This window comes from Cyprinodon tularosa, unplaced genomic scaffold (assembly GCF_016077235.1).
Source record: "Cyprinodon tularosa strain WSP-4 unplaced genomic scaffold, ASM1607723v1 ctg1114, whole genome shotgun sequence".
NCBI lineage: Eukaryota > Metazoa > Chordata > Actinopteri > Cyprinodontiformes > Cyprinodontidae > Cyprinodon > Cyprinodon tularosa.
Window position 1 is genome coordinate 97,114 of NW_024037910.1, and position 17,200 is coordinate 114,313.

The 17,200-nt window shown below is 42.9% G+C and overlaps 1 protein-coding gene across 6 annotated transcripts in view; it reads left to right on the forward strand.

The window, feature by feature from the left end:
* The window catches only part of LOC119792286 (NACHT, LRR and PYD domains-containing protein 12-like), a 106,333-nt gene that overhangs the window by 70,091 nt on the left and 19,042 nt on the right, over positions 1–17,200 (forward strand). For 5 of the 6 annotated variants that reach the window (XM_038298897.1, XM_038298882.1, XM_038298889.1 and 2 more), the window contains 2 exons: positions 6,805–6,920; positions 14,512–16,306. In XM_038298897.1, coding sequence (XP_038154825.1) covers positions 6,805–6,920; positions 14,512–16,306 — 1,911 coding nt within the window. The remainder of the gene's footprint in view (positions 1–6,804; positions 6,921–14,511; positions 16,307–17,200) is intronic. The other variant, XM_038298878.1, reaches the window with a different exon arrangement.

The following is a 17,200-nucleotide window of genomic DNA, read 5'->3' on the forward strand; positions in this document are numbered from 1 at the left end:
TTCTGGAGATGTCTTGGAGATTGACATGGACTTCCTGATTATAATAGTAAATGCTGTTCTAGTTTTCACTTTGGGTTTCCAGGTATGCTGAGTTTAATTGATTTCTGTGTTTGGTGGTAATTATCTCTCCAAGCAAAAGTCCATTGTTCATTTTCACAGATTTCCATTTGTAGCGTAACTGAGCTGTTCAAACAAATTAAAAATAGTGTAATGCCTTTTTTTAAAAGCCTGAGATGTTTGTAAACAACTAAAGAAGATAAACATACAGACACAAACAATGACAAATATGTAAGACAACAAGCTCCCTCCTTGTTTGTTCACCACACCCCCCACCCCATCACAGAGGAACACAGCACCTACCGGCTCCAGCCGTCGAACAATACCTCCTTAACGACCGCCCCTTAACAATCATAGATAGGTTTCAGGTATTACAGGAGACAATCCCCCCCTTTAATGACAACCCGACCCCCCTTTAACGACTGACCCTCAGAATCATAGACAGGTTTCAGATATTACAGGCTAACAATGGAACCAAACGACCGACTCATCGGTTACCATTTGCATGTTTCCAAGCAATACAAGACTTGGTCTATATAAGACTGAAACTCACTGCGGATCCAGACATTTGAATTGAGAAAGCTTCCTGGAGAGGTCACGAAACGTCTTTAAATCTTGGAAACCAAGTCCAGTGAACTTTTACGGAATCTCATTGTAAGTCTCTGCTCAGTGCAGAGCCCATTCCCCCCGTCCTGCTCTCCCTCCGCTGGCTGGCGTTGGGGCTCGATGGTGCACTGGTGGAGCTTGGGGTTTGGGGGTGGATGCCCTGGTGGCTGCTGGCACATTCCTGGCAGCCTCTCCGCGGGGCCCTGCCGGCCGGGGCCTTGCTGGGGCTCCTGTCTGGGGGTCGGGCGCCCCTGGGGCCTCTGATCCCTGGGGCCCAGGGCCAGATTCACTTCAGGCTGGCTGGCTGCCGGCAGAGCCCACGGAGTCGTCCCCACGGCTCCCCAGGTCGCCGGCATTGTGGTGCCTTGTGGACTTCCTCAGCGCTGTCTCTTCTCCTCCCTTGGTGGGGGTCTGATTTCCGGGGCTGGCCCCTCCTTGGTGCCTACAGTCTAGGCAGAAAAATAAACAGTGAGCTCACAATCTTAAAACATTCTGCCTCTGTAAGGTCAAACCCAGTCACACTCACATTCACACATTTAACCTCCTTTTCATTGTTCAGTAACCCCTTGCATTGGCCTGCTGTGCTTCGACACCATAACTCTGACGTCCTAATCAGTGATGGGATCCCAGTCCAGTTATTAACCATGTCAGTCAAGTCAGTCAGAATCTATTCAAACCGTCTTATCAAAGTCCATTGCTTGCAACCATCTCAACTCCTCTGTGTGGCTGCCCTCAGCCATCTCGTTTATTTCATTTCTCTCTCCATGTATTCTGCACCTGTTGGAAAAAAAAGGATGAGTGCACATCTTAAACAAATTACAACGAAGGATGAGACTTTATCAGCCTGTCCTGGAAGAAAACTATTAACCCCATGCGTACTGTGCCTTTGAAATATTATGCCTGCACACTGACAGCTTAATTGTCACTATATACAAGCAGGGTGTTGTGAATAACTGTTATATTCAATTCCCAGCCAGCTGGGAATTCATATGTTCTTAAGATGTTAATTGCCCTCCCTGGTAGGTGTGGTAAATATATAATTTAATCAGATATTATTTCAGCTGTTATATACTGATTATGAACACATGCCCTACTAACTGTGTGTTAGAACAATAAATAAAAGAGTGATTCGAGCTCTAATCATGGTCAAACAGTTATTTCTGCACATGCATGGAATAAATTCACCACAACTTCTGTTCAAAATATAAGAGTTTATTAACAAAAATCATTAATTTCCACGTCAAACGTATTTCAGTTTAACACTCTCAACTAAGACTAGTAAAACTCAACTAAACTAAACTAACTACTATGTACAAAGAGGAAGAGGAACATGGTTGAAAACCATATTACAGTTTAAGATGGATTCTGTGTTTGAAACCAAAGTTTATCTGGAAGAATTTGGGATATGATCAAATTAGCTTTTCACTAATTTTAAAGAAATTGGAATGTTTTCAGACCAATTCACAATGCAAATCCATGAGGTGAAGAAAACATTATTTGGCCAAATAATATTTTATTAAATAATTTGCTTAATCGGGAACCAATGACCTTTAGCTAAATGATTCTTTAACCTCTTTGAAATAGCTAGCAGCGGATAGACATCAGGATTCCACTAAATGACTCTTGGTCATACTTGGTAATGGAAATGTAATGAGCATTTGAGGAACACATGAACACTAATGTTATATCAGTGTTTAAATCCTTAGTGAATAAAGCTTGTCTAAGCTTTAGCAACAGCTCAACACATATTACTGTAGCATAGTGTGGTCCTGTGACTAACTGGATGTGCTCTCTTCGTCCTCTGGAATGGGAGCTGGCTCGGAGCTCGTCTGCCTGGCTGTGTGTTTCCTGGACGGGGCCGCCTTTTACAGCTGCTTTTAAGTCTCTGCTTCTGTCTCCTTGAACCCCAGTGGGCCTCAGCAGATGGCCGCTCACACTGAGCCTGGTTCTGCTGGAGGTTTCTTCTTGTTAAAAGGGAGTTTTCCTCTCCACTGTCGCTACAAGCATGCTTAGTGTGAGGGATTGTATTTGAGTCAATGAGTCAATGCAATCAACTGGTTTTCCTTAGATAGAGAACTTTGTATCAATTTGACTGTATGATCTGGTTGAACTGTAAAGTGCCTTGAGATGACATGTGTTGTGAATTTGGCGCTATATAAATAATCTGAACTGAATTGAAATTGAATAGTATAGCATGCAATCCATCCTGTTAGCTTTGCCATTACTCATCATTAAACACATGAAATGATCAAAATAATCAAAAGACATGTTGTTTGTTCTGTCCCTATTGTACCAGACCTGCAAACCTCTGTCCATGTCAGTTTTTGGAAGGTATGAGTTCCATCCAGCAGCAGCTTAGCATAGCAAGCTCACAGTAACAGGGGTTTTCTTTGTCCCACACGGCTCACACCAAGGGATCTTCAGGAGACGTTCTCTTCCAGTCTTGCTCTGTAAGTTCTGAGACTCAAGAGAAATGTGTTGCAAAATCTGTTTTGCAGCAGTTTGGTTCTGGAAATCAACCATCATGACTCATCCCTTGAGATCTGGGCCTTTTGTGCCTGGCGCCATGCTTTTGTTGCCTCCTCCAATGTGAACCCCCCAGGCAGCTTCACTGAAAGAGAGAGAAATCTTGTGTGCTGTGGCCTTTATTGTTCTCAACACAGAGGGGGGAAAGTCACACCTCTGTGGGAGTTGCAGAGACTCTGTGGGAGTTGCAGAGCAGAGAAGAGAGGTCTTACAGCTAGTTATGAGCCAAAAATGCGTTCTCTTCTCCGGTTTTCAGTTTAAGATGAAACATGAACATTGGTTCTCAATGTCTAAAATTATGATCATGGTTTACTGCACAACAAGGGCAAAAAATGAATATATTTGCTACCAAGAAAGGTAATTGCACAGTTCATCAATTAGCCAGTCTTGAATCACTATATTTATCAAAATTTGTAGGATTTACTGAGGATCAGATGGAAAATAATAATAAGAGAAGTATTAGTACTGATAAGAGATGCAAAGGAATCACTTTGTGCTCAGGCACTGTCTAAGTGGCATCACATACACAGATGAAAACTGGAGGCTGAATTCCAGGGTAAGGTAAAACCTGAGTTGTTTACAAACTCTCCAGCCTTGCTCATAAAAGTGGGCCCAGGGCGTCCAGGTGGTTAGTGCGCACGACACATATACGGAGGCCATAAAATAAAAAATAACTAGAATAAAGCAAAATGGAAATAAAACAATGTTCACTTAAAAAGAGAACATAAACATAACCAAAACCACCGTAAACCCCCCAAATAAACCCCGCAAATAATAGTAACTTACTGAAGTCTATATATACTTTCATGATTTCTTCACTTCTCTATTATGATACTTTCTGTCCAGACTAAAGCAATATATGGGGAATTTTTTTATCCTAAATTGTCATGCTTTGGATATTGTTTTGTTTTTGGAGCACAGTTGGTACCGGTGCTCCAAAAGCATCTACAAAATTTATTATTTGGAAAGTTTAAATATGAATTATGAATCATGAATTATATGAATGCCGTGAATTTTGATTTTTTGATTGAAAAAGGAATTTCCCTATAATGTCTGTTTTTTTTTTAATAAAAACCTGCCTGGTGTATATATCTAAATCAAGTTTCCTATTATTTTTTTCCTCCAATCTTCTAGCTAGAAATGTTGTTAGTAGTTTAAATGAGACATTTAACTAAGAGATTAGCCTATAGTAGCTGTGTATTTGTTCTTCCCTACTAGGTTTTTAGAAAACATGAATACAAGCATAAAGATTTTCCTTATGTTGTGTAGACTTGCTTTTGTTAGCTTATGGGGACAGTGGGAGGGTTTATTTTCTTAAATATGGCACATTGTAGGAACTTTTGGTACTTTTGGGGTCCACTGAACTTTTCCCCAAAAAGAAAAATTCTCATCTAATGTGTGTGTGTGTGTGTATTTGTTTTACATTGTGGGACCCAATTTCTGGAAAAAAAAAAAAAAAAAGGTTATTGTGGGGACTGTTTGCTTATTGTGGGGCCTCGATCCCCTCGTGCCTGTACCCCACGAGGGAAATTGTTTTTCTTAGGTTAAGCATTCACCTTTAGGAATAGATTTAGTTCTAGTTTAGATTGTGGTTAGTGTTAGGTATGAATCTGTAATATTTAGTCAGTGGTCACGGTTAGTTTGTAGAAATTTGGTCAATGAAACAGCCCCACAAAGATAGTGAGACATCTTTGTATGTGTGTGGCCATGTATTTGTTATGAGTCTTTTAGATACTTCCTGTGACCAGTAACTGTTCCCCAAAAGGAGAAATTCTTCTCTTGGAATCCAGGTTAGGGTTAGGCCAGAGCCATTGAATGGCAGAGTTTTCCCAGCAGAAAACCAAAGAAGTTAGGTTGCTTGGGCATCCAGTAGTTCAGCCAAAGTACTTGGCAGCCTAATCAAGATACAAGCCCCACAAAGATAGTGTGACAACCATGTAGGTGTGTCACAATGGAGGAGGTTTGACAGGACCCAAATGCAGACAAAGTTTGAGGTGGTTACGTGAATGTTTAATTGACCAAAAGTTCAACAAAAGCAAAAATCAAAAGATTCTTAGCCCTCTGAAGGTGGTTAGCTTCTCCCAGCCAAACAGTTCAGTTCCAGTCATTACCATGCGGTCCGTCTGATTTGGCCCTTCTTCCACCCCGCCTCTCGGAGGGCCTTCAGGTTGTTTTCCTTTTTTTACCTTTGTAGTTAGCTTGGGTGTCCCTTGGGACTGGTGGGTAAGGTAACTAGCCTGCCACCCCCATTGCAGACTTTCCTGCAGTCATCCAGTCTTTCCTGGCTGTCCTCCAGTCTTTTCTGGATGCCAACTATTCTTTCACAGTAGTCACTGGTTGCCTCCAGGTTGAGACTTAAGAATACAGAGTGATCTTCTACCTGCACTGCATTGCTGCCTGACGCACTTCCACCATTGCCTTGAGCAAGTGTGCCTTGAACACCCCTGGGCTTCAGCGGGTCATCAGCTGGGAACCGCCAGTCATGGATGTTTTGCTCCTTTAACCCCTGCAAATCTCTTGATGGCGGAGCGATGGCAGGGATCTCTCCCTGCCACCCCCTGCTGATGCCACTAAGTGTTAGGTCCTCCTACCCCTATCTTTCCTCCTTAGCCAAAGCCAAAAACATCCCTTCTCTGCCTCCTCTGCCAATTTCCTGATTGCTTTGCAGCGTCCAGCTCCCGTGCATCTGAGGTTGCCAAGCAGGCGGACCATTGAGGACCCGACAAATCCCCTGCAGCCAACCTCAATGGGGCATGTTATGGCATTCCAGCCTGCCTCTCTGCACTCAGCTGCCAGATCTGAATATTTGGCATGCTTGCATTCGTTGGCAGCCTCCATGCCCTGCTCCCAGGGGACAGTAAGCTCCACCAGGAGGATGGTCTTGCATGGAACTGACCACAAGATCAGGTCTGGCCGGAGTGATGTCTTCACAATCTCCCTTGGAAATTGAAGTTGTCTCCCCATGTCAACCCCCATGGACCACTCGCGACCAGGTGAGAGGAGACCTGATGGTAAAATGCGGGGTGCAGGTTTGGGGTTGTCCCCGGCTCTTGTGAAGAGGATGGGCAGCATATCTGGTCTGGCTGGTCTGAGGTTAGCCTCTTGTCTGCACACCTCTGCAACCTCAGCCAGCTTCCTCAACACCAAGTCATGCCTCCACCTGTACCGCCCTTGGGAGAGAGCGATCTTACAGCCAGACAATATCCAAAACATAAATCCACAAAAATCAAAAATTTGCTCAGAACCAAGAATAATCACAATTAGAAGGGGACAACATAATGACGACTAAAAACAAGCAAAGAGTGACTGGACAGGAGGAGAATATATAAGAGAGAGAAACAAAGACCAAGCTAATTAGCAGATTGGGAGCAGTTGTGAACAGAGGCAAGCAGGGAGCCAGGGAAAAGAAGACTGACACAAGATGGCAAACTAGAAATATCCAAGAACTCAAATACAATTAAAAATACCTAGAACACAAGAATCAAAATAACGCCAATGAAAACTCAAAATAAAACTTCAACACAGGGCACATGGGTTTCATAAGACATTTAAGACAAGAACAAGGTTTACTTTTTTATCTGTTTTCATGGGATATTTGTTTCTTTTGTTCAACAGATGCAATAAGCCACTCCAGCCTGTTCTATCAGAACCCCCTTCTTGCCCTCAGTGTGGAAGAACCTGCAAAACCAGAGATGGACCTATGAGTGTCCATCAGTGCAGCTGTGCAGCAGGTAAGACTGAACCTCTCCAAGCAGAGCTTCCTTTAATTCTATATTGAAACATTTTGACATCTTTGATTTAAATTTGGAATTTTAAAAGTCTGTGATGGCTTTTTTTTCTCTAAATTTCGTTTTTTTTTCTCAGCTGATTTAAATATAACATCAGTGTCCAGCCCAACTATGGGTTGAATTTGCATTGCTTTCAAGCCTTTGTCCTAAATTTTTAACACTAGAAGTCCCAGAGAATTTCAGTTTTTCTGGAAGCCCCAAAACCGAAGGCAAAATCGATTTAGTGTTCTTAGGTGGATAATTGTAGCCTTGAATTATCTACTTACCGGGTTACGGATTCACCTCTGGAGGGTTCCTGGACCGACTGTTAAAATCCAGGTATCCACAAGTCTATTGGCCCAGGTGAAGTTATCAGCAAGGCTATTAAATTATCAATAAAGAACCTTCTATCTCTGTTTATTCGCACTATTACCAAAAGGGGCTGGATTCAACCTGAGTGATAAACCCTCCTTTATATGGAGAACCAAAACCACTACAGATTAACCAATGATGTTTTTATTCTAATAATTCAGCATTACAGAAAATCTAACATCAATGCAAAACACTACACAGAAAGGAAATTGATTTAACTGTGAGCTGCTTCCCGTCCGTGGAAGGCTGGTGTTTCCAAGGAAACCGTGGCTTGGTTTCGGCTGCGCAGAGGGTTTCTTGGCACCTGTCCGCCCCTTGGGAAAGTTGAGTCAGTTCGGTGCTACAGCAGAGGGCTTGATATGCTCACGAGTTGAAGAGGATGGATTTTGGGGAAGTAATTGGCGAGGAGCGCCCTCCCGGCTGATCCGTCCAAAGAAAGGGGAAAACGAAACTCACTTCGTGGTCAGCTTCAAAGGCTTCTGTCTCCCCAGTTGGCGCAGCCGCTATGCACGATGGAACACTGTGATCTGTGACTTTTGACACAGGAAAACGAAAGCTACCTCCAGTCAGCTTTCTTCTGGTATTTCATGTGAAACAAGTCTCTCTTGGCGGGCTTTACACCCATGGAAAAAGAGGGAATGGTCTGCTCGCGACGTGTTTTTATGCCATGAGTGACGCAGGAGCACTTCCTGTCGGAGTATCGGCTGATTGGTCTGTGCCATGAGTGACGTGGGGGTACTTCCTGTCGGAGTATCGGCTGATTAGTCTGTCTGAGGTGGCTGCCTCCCACAGTGGGTTGGTACAGGGGTTTTCATTGTGGAGAAGAACAGGGGGATGGTTCCAGATGGGTAACCCCACTGATTTAGCTACATGTTGGTAATATATCTCAACACTAATAACCTGTGATATGACCAGCCCTTCTACATGAGACTGGATAAAGGATGAAACAAACTGGCATCAGAACCATAGCATGCTCCAAACACTTTTCATTACCTTCCTTTGAAAAATTAGAACTTTTTGCAAGAATTAGTTGATAAGTCATATCTAAATCTTTAATTTAGGCAAACCTATTGAACAACCAGATATCATACGGGTCCTAGTTCCTGAGCTGAGAGCAGGTCATAACCATATTTTTCCAATAAGGCAAGGCAGAGCCTATTTATATTGTCCATTCACCAACAGACTCATTTATATTGCAAAGCTTACTATGTGAAAAAAATAACTTAGAGAATTATTGTATTTTTCCTGTTCTTGCCTTTTCATGTCATTCAACATTTCTGCTTAGAGAATGACAAACAGTATGATTTCAGTATTGGAGTAACATTTATTTCACCCAAGGAAAAGCTCTATATATGAAGCTGAAATTGTCCCATTTAGCAGTTTTCACAAACCCAAGGTGAGACCTTCCTGCATTTGTGACAGGTATACTTTGTGAAGTGCACACAACGCTCAGTGCTGTGGTTCCTGTTGCAGAGATTGCACACCTGGCCTGCTTATAATAACAATAAAAAAATCTAAAAAAAACTTTTTTTAGCACATTTTCCCACGGTTAGAGTTCTAGTCTGAACTAAATGAGGTTACCTATGCATGCTACAAGTTTGGAGGCACAACAATGATCTATAGTATAGTCATTGCTCTTTTTATACTTATTCTAATACCATTTGTCATTTAGACTTTGGGAAATTCCTCAAAAACGTATTATTTTCGAATCCAATAAATGTTTAATAAAAGACATGAGATGAGATACACATAAAATGCATTTGATAACAATCCACCTCTCCTTGTTGACACTTTTGAATATTTCTCTCAGATTTTTTTTATGATGTAGCAACTTGCAGACGGTCCCTAAGCATTTGCGAAGCAGCAAGCTCTCCATAGGGTCCAATGTAATTCTCCCAGCACAATAGGAGACCCGTTTTGAGGAAAATACGGTTGTAGCTCACTGTCTGCCTTGCTGTGGTTGGAGAGAGGTGTCTGTTTTGTAGAATAAATCATCCGCCGACGAGTTATTAATCCGGAAAAGCCGAATCTGTGAATATATTGCCAACTTTACTGCAGTCTCAGGATGCTATTTTTCCGCTGCTCGCCGCAGCAGAGCAGCAGAACTGAGTTATATTTGCCCCCTAGTAGATAGGGCAGATGTTCTCTATGTATAAATATTCTTGTTTTCCCTCTGTACAGCGTTCCAGCTTTTTTGAGTGTACAGATCAGTTATCATCTGATAGCTGCGTTGGTGGCTCCGCTGTCTGAAATCATTCAATTCAATTCAATTTCAATTCAGTTTATTTATATAGCGCCAAATTCACAACACATGTCATCTCAAGGCACTTTACAGTTCAACCAGATCAAATTGATACAAAGTTTTCTATCTAAGGAAAACCAGTTGATTGCATTGACTCATTGACTCAAATACAATCCCCCACACTAAGCATGCTTGTAGCGACAGTGGAGAGGAAAAACTCCCTTTTAACAGGAAGAAACCTCCAGCAGAACCAGGCTCAGTGTGAGCGGCCATCTGCCGAGGCCGACTGGGGTTCAAGGAGACAGAAGCAGAGATACAAAAAGCAGCTGTAAAAGGCGGCCCCGTCCAGGAAACACACAGCCAGGCAGACGAGCTCCAAGGCAGCTCCCATGCCAGAGGACGAAGAGAGCACATCCACTCAGTCACGGTCAGAGAAACAGGACCACACTGGAAAACAGGCCGATCTCCAACATCTATAAACAAGGGTGTTGATAGAAGCAGCACAGCTGATGTTTCTTTCCAGGATGACGTCACAGCCAAACAGGAACAGACGAGGCAAAGCTACTCTGAGGAAAAGCAGAGAGAGCAGAAGGTTAGAGATTGAACTAACAGATTCTGCAGAATAGGAGAACAGAGAGAGAATGAAGCAGAATGATGAAATGGGGGTCCCTATGTCCTCCAAAAGTCTAAGCCTATAGCAGCAGAACTATAGAGATAGATCAGGATAACCTGAGCCACCCTAACTAGAAGCCTTATCAAAAAGGAAAGTTTTAAGCCTAGCCTTAAAAGTAGACAGGGTGTCTGCCTCACGGACTAAAACTGGTAGTTGGTTCCACAGGAGAGGAGCCTGATAACTAAAAGATCTGCCTCCCATTCTACTTTTAGAAATTCTAGGAACCACTAGTAAACCTGCAGATTGAGAGCGAAGTGCTCTGTTAGGAACATAAGGAACAATCAGATCTCTGATATAAGATGGAGCTTGGCCATTTAAGGCTTTATATGTGAGAAGGAGGATTTTAAATTCTATTCTTGATTTAACAGGAAGCCAATGAAGAGAAGCCAGGATAGGAGAGATATGATCTCTCTTTTTAATTTTCATTAGAACTCTGGCTGCAGCATTTTGGATCAGCTGAAGGCTTTTAACTACAGTTTGTGGACTTCCTGATAGTAAAGAATTACAATAGTCCAGCCTTGAAGTAACAAATGCATGGACTAGTTTCTCAGCATCACCCCTGGACAGGATATTTCTAATTTTTGCAATGTTCCTCAGATGAAAGAAGGAAATTCTAGTGTTGGCAACACTGATGACGTAGACCTAGTTTTATTTTATTACAAATATGATGCCTTGTGGTCAGTTTTACCCCCTACTATCAGGTAAAACACTCGTCAAGAGAGAGACTTGAGCTAAAACCGAAACTGAAGCGGGTGGAATGGTTGTCCAGCCACTGTGCTAATGACAGGGCATTTACATCTTAAAAGGGATTCATAAGTTGTGAAGTACTGTTGGGGGGACTGGAGGCTGACAAAAATTGTCATATCTCTGGGCTTTCCAGTGGTAAACCTGATAATTTCTATAAAGCTGGTTGTAGTTTTGACTCAAGAAAGCAAAGAGATGAAAGAAACCTACATTGCTGATTTCACAGAAGGAGAGACAGGGTAGGAAATCAGAGCCACAATTATCTGGGTTCCCATTGTGTCATAAGCACAAATAGCTTAGTAGCCCCCTTTAAATGAATAGCAGTAGAGTAACTGTGAGTGCACCTCTTTTTTATTTCCAAGTAGCTTCTTACTATAAAGTTTTAAGAACAGCTGCAATAACTAAATTTTGTCTGTGGTGCCTCATCATTCACACAAGAATGATGGTTACTTTGGAGACCCTTCTTTGCGTAGAAGCAGTCTCCACGGTAAAGATACATTTACTTGAACACCACACTCTGCCAGACAGGACCAATCTGACCACTGACCACATCTATTATTTCTGGACTGGTGCCTTAACACTACATACTTCCATTTCAGCCAAGGTTTCACCAGGCACAAGATTGGATGTGTGATGGGCTTTCCTGTGTCTCCTAAAGTGGAAAAAATTATACATAGAAGTGAAAAGCTTTAGACTCTTAAATGAGAACAAAACCCGGTCACTGGTTCAGATACGTAGATGACACATGGGTCAAAATAAAGATCAAGAATATCAAAACCATTACAGACCCCATAAATGCAGTGGACAGAAACATCCAGTTCACCCAGGAAGATATGAAAGATGACAGCATGGACTTCCTGGACTGCACAGTTCACATCATGGAAGACAGACAACTCAACATAGATGTTTACACACACACCTACTTGACCTGCATTTGACTCACACCTCCAACTGGAACACAACCCAGGCGTCATCACAACCCTCCACACACAAGCCAAAACATTCCCACTAACAATTCAATTCAATTCAGTTTATTTATATAGCGCCACTTCACAACACATGTCATTCCAAGGCACTTTACAGTTCAACCAGATCATACAGTCAAACTGACTCAAATTTTTCTATCTAAGGAAAATTACCTGATTGCATCGACTCATTGACTCTTCAGCAATCCCTCACACTAAGCATGCTTGTTGCGACAGTGGAGAGGAAAAACTCCCTTTGAACAGGAAGAAACCTCCAGCAGAACCAGGCTCAGTGTGAGCGGCCATCTGCTGAGGCCCACTGGGGTTCAAGGAGAGAGAAGCAGACAGACTGAAAACTAACAAGAAGAAGTCTAGTGAGAAGTAGGGAAGCAGAAAAAGGAACATCAGCATACAAAAACAAGCATTCCAGATGTTGCTAGAGTCTCTGAAAACCATAGCAGTATTTTCAACTAGCCCCTTACAAGGCAACACCCCTATCCCACATTGGGCAATCAGAACATTTCTCCCTGTTCCTAACACCTCTGTACTCATCACTCATCCAACATCTGAAACCTACTGTGAGGACAGTAAAGGTGTGGCCAGAGGGCTAAGACGCTGTGCCTCAGGACTCAGAGTATGATCAGTACACCTCATCTGTACTGGCCCACATCTTCACCATAGACAGTGTCACCGTCCACAAACTTATTTCCATCTACCCCAACCAGATGTCCTGGATTAAGCGGGATGTTCGCCTCCTGCTGAAAGCCCGCAACATCGTTTTAAGCTCAGGGGATGCACAAGCCTACATTGCAGCCAGTGCTAAGCAGAACAGGGACATCAAGAAGGCCAAACATCACTACAAAAGGAAGGATGAGGACCACTTCTCCAACTCCAACCCCAACGCATATGGCAAGGCCTTCAAATTCTCACAGACTACAGGACCAACAACACCTTCCCTGCCTCCTCTTGTGTCTCCTTCCTCAACGAGTTTAACAACTTCCGTGCTTATTTTGAGAGAGGGAACACTGCAACTGCAGCCAAGGCAGTAATTACCCCCGCCCACTCTATTGACATAGGAGTGGTTTTGAGCAGGATTAAAGCCCACAAGTATAGGGGTCCTGGTGCCATCCCTGGACGAGTCTTCAGAGTGTGCTCTGGGGAGCTGGCTGGAGAGCTTCAACCTGTCCACACTGTGGCAGTGACCTTTGTAAAAAGTCCACCTTCATTGTCCCGATTTCCAAGCACCATCTGTAACCCAGAGATCCTCATGAACGTCTTCAGCTGCACTATTGAGAGCATCTTCATCAACTGTATCAGTTTGGTATGGAAACAGTTCTGCCCCGAACCACAAGGCATTTCAGAGGATTTTGAAAACTGCCAAGCACATGCCACTCCCTGGCATCAAGGACATCTATAGGAAGTGGTGTCTGAAAAGGGCCAGAAAAAAACAACCAGACTCCAATCACCCTGCACACACACTCTTCTCACTCCTTGCCTCTGGGAGGCGTTACAAAAGCCTGCAAACTAGAACCCACACCAGCACACACAGACACAACAACCTACTGATCCAAGACCACTGACATGCACTTTTAAACTATAGCTGTAAATAATCTGTAAATCTTTTATCTGCTATTATCTGTCATTATAGTTTATAACTCCACTTATATATATATAGGAAATAACAACAAAGAACAACAAGGAATCTGCACTAAGTAACTGCAGAGGTGGTGCCTATAAGGGGAACAGAACAAAGGATGGCCTCATGAGCTGAATATGGAGCAGGTGTGAGTGGAACTAACAAGAAGGGAGGAAAGGGGAAAGTAAAACAGCACAAAGGGGGCAACAGAGAGTAACTTAGAAAGCTAGGATGTAATGGGAAAATAAAACAAAGATCAACAAAACAGAATAACTGAAAACTAAAAATTCAGTGTCCCAAAAGTGGAAACAATAACACTACACCCTCCTTTCTACAAACAGGGTGTAAAAGTCTTTGACTAAAGGAGCTGCTCAGCTCCTCTCCAGTCTGGTGCAGAGGATGGAAGGTGGTGTCCATGATGGATGGAAGCTTGGACAACACCCTCCTCTCAGCCACTTTCTCCACTGAGTCCAGAGTGCAGCCTAGGTCAGAAATGGCCTTTCTCACCAGTTTGTGTATTGTTTTTTGTCCTACTCTACATTGCCAGGGGCCCAACAGCGTAAAGGTGGGATAGGGCCATTGCAGACTCATAGAAAGATTCTAGCAGGGGCCAGCTTACTCCAAAGGACCTCAGCCCCCATGTACAAGATGCGCTCCTTCTTGCATATTTCTGTCAGCGTTTATTATCTTTTCTGCTCTGCGAATAAGATCCAGATGATGCCACAGAGCAGAGGTAGAAAAATACTGTCTGACAATTGAAAAAAAGTTCTGTTTCTGAGAAAAGGCTGAATTGTTTAGCATCACTTGTTTAAAAGAAAAAGTCCTTCTAATGATAATACCTCCTAATGCTCCAGATAGTTTGGGTCCAACTTCACCACTAAATCATGGTTTTTCCTTCAGTTGTCTTTTCTTATGTGTTTCAGCAGATGTTGGTCTGATGAAGGTTCTAGAGGAACATAAGAGCAGCCTGAGGAGAAGATGTGAAAATGTGACTGAAGGCAGCGATGAAAGAGGAAGTCAAACCCTCCTCAACAGGATCTACACTGAGCTCTACATCATAGAGGCACAGAGTGAAACGCTCAATACCCATCATGAGGTGAGGTGGATGGAGAGAGCTTCCAAGATCCAGAACCTCCATGATACTCCCATCAGGTGCCATGACATCTTCAAAGCCTCACCTGACCAACATGGACTGATCAGAGTGGTTCTAACCAACGGCGTCGCTGGTGTTGGAAAAACCTTCTCAGTGCAGAAGTTCACTCTGGACTGGGCAGAGGGCTTGGAGAACCAGGATATCAGTGTGGTGGTTCTACTTTCCTTCAGGGAGCTGAACCTGATCAGAGATCAGCAGCACAGTCTTCTCACTCTGCTCCATGTTTTCCATCCAACCCTCCAGAAGCTCCCAGCAGAGAAGCTGTCTGTCTGGAAGCTTCTCTTCATCTTTGACGGTCTGGATGAAAGCAGACTTTCTCTGGACTTCAACAACAGTCTGATTGTTTCTGACGTCACACAGAAGTCATCAGTGGATGTGCTTCTGATGAACCTCATCAAGGGGAACCTGCTTCCCTCGGCGCTGGTCTGGATAACTTCCAGACCTGCAGGGGTCAGTCAGATTCCTTTTTCCTGTGTTGCCAGAGTAACAGAAATACGAGGCTTCACTGACACCCAGAAGGAGGAGTACTTCAGGAGGAGATTCAGGGATGAAGAGGAGAAGGCCAGCAGGATCATCTTCCATATCAAGACCTGCAGAAGCCTCAATGTTATATGTGTGATCCCTGTCTTCTGCTGGATCACTGCTATGGTTCTGGATGATCTGCTAACCACAGAGCAGAGAGGAGAGCTGCCCAAGACTGTGACTGACATGTACTCACACTTCCTGCTGGTCCAAACCAGGAGGAAGAAGAACAAGTACCATGAAGGGCATGGTAGAAGCCTGCAGGAGCTGATGGAGGCTGACAAGAAAGTTCTCCTGAAGCTGTGGAGGCTGGCATTTGAAAAATTGATAGTAAAAAACATTATGTTCTACCAAGAAGACCTGGAGCAGGTTGGTCTGGATGTAACAGAGGCCTCTGTGTTCTCAGGCATTTGTACAGCTATCTTCAAAAGAGAGAATGTGATCTTCCAAAAACAGGTCTACAGTTTTGTCCATCTGAGCGTCCAGGAGTTTATGGCTGCAGTTTACATGTTCCACTGTTTCACCAGCAGGAACACAGAGGTACTGGGGAGCTTCCTGAGAGAAGACTGCAGTAAAAAATCTCTGGAGGACTTACTGATGACAGCTTTGAGGCAAAGCCTTATATTAGGAAATAACCACCTGGAATTGTTTGTTCGCTTCCTTCATGGCCTCTCTGTGGAGTCTAACCAGAGACTTTTAGGAGGCCTGCTGGGTCAAATTGAGAACAATCCAGAATCAATTAAAACCATAATCAGGAATCTAAAGGAGATGGAAGCTGGTGAAATCTGTCCAGATGCAGCTATTAACATCTTTCTCTGCCTGATAGAAATGAAGGATCTCTCAGTTTATGAGGAGATTCAAAAGTTCCTGAAATCTGAGAACAGATCAAAGCAGGAGCTCTCAGAGATCCAGTGCTCAGCTCTGGCCTACATGCTGCAGATGTCAGAGGAGGTTCTGGATGAGTTGGACCTGGACAAGTACAACACAACAGATAATGGACGATATAGACTTATACCAGCAATAGTGAACTGCAGAAAGGCTCGGTGAGTCCAGGGGCTTCATGTATAAAATGTGCCTAAAGACACAATATTTATTATGGTATAATGTTTTACTTAAACATTCCATTCATAAAAAGGAATGTTGAATAAGGGTGTGCTCAGGAGTTCGTACACACCCTGGGATTCATTTTCAGAAGGTTTGCTAATTTTTTTGTTTGTTTGCTGAACTTTAAACATTGAAACATGATTATAGACACAGGATAGATCTTCAAATAAGGCAAAAACAATCTCTGTTTGCAGTTAAACAAACACAGCATTCAAATATGTTTATGCATGCGCTCATCAATATTCAATTTAATTTCAGTTTTTTTAAGTGTATTTATATATCTCAATTCACAACACCCATCATCTCAAGAATGAATGAGAGACAATTGAATCACATTACCCTGTCAGATTTGTTTGAGTTAGATTGCATTGAGTCAGTGACTACAGGATTCGGTACTCCTGGATTAGTATGTACAGACAGTAGATATTTGCTTGAAATGCATTGTTGACAGTAAAGCAGTCCCTCACATTGGGCATGCATGCAGCAACAGTGGAGAGGAAAAACACCTTTTAACAGAACCAGAACCCTTTTCATGATGAATCAACAACTTCATTAAGTAGAATAAAATGTATGTGAATTTCAGACTTTTCAAAACTTTCAAACACAAAAATTGGGTATCCAAAATTATTAAGCCTCCTCGAGTTAATACTCTGCAGCCCTACCTATTGCTGGCATTACAAACTGAAATGTTCCTATTCTTCCTACAAACAGCTGGAGCTCAGTGAGGTTAGATGGAGAGAGTTTGTGAACAGCCATTTTTAGTTCTTTCCACAGATCTCAATCTCAATTAGATTCAGGTCTGGACTTTGACCAGGGCATTCTAACACTTGAAT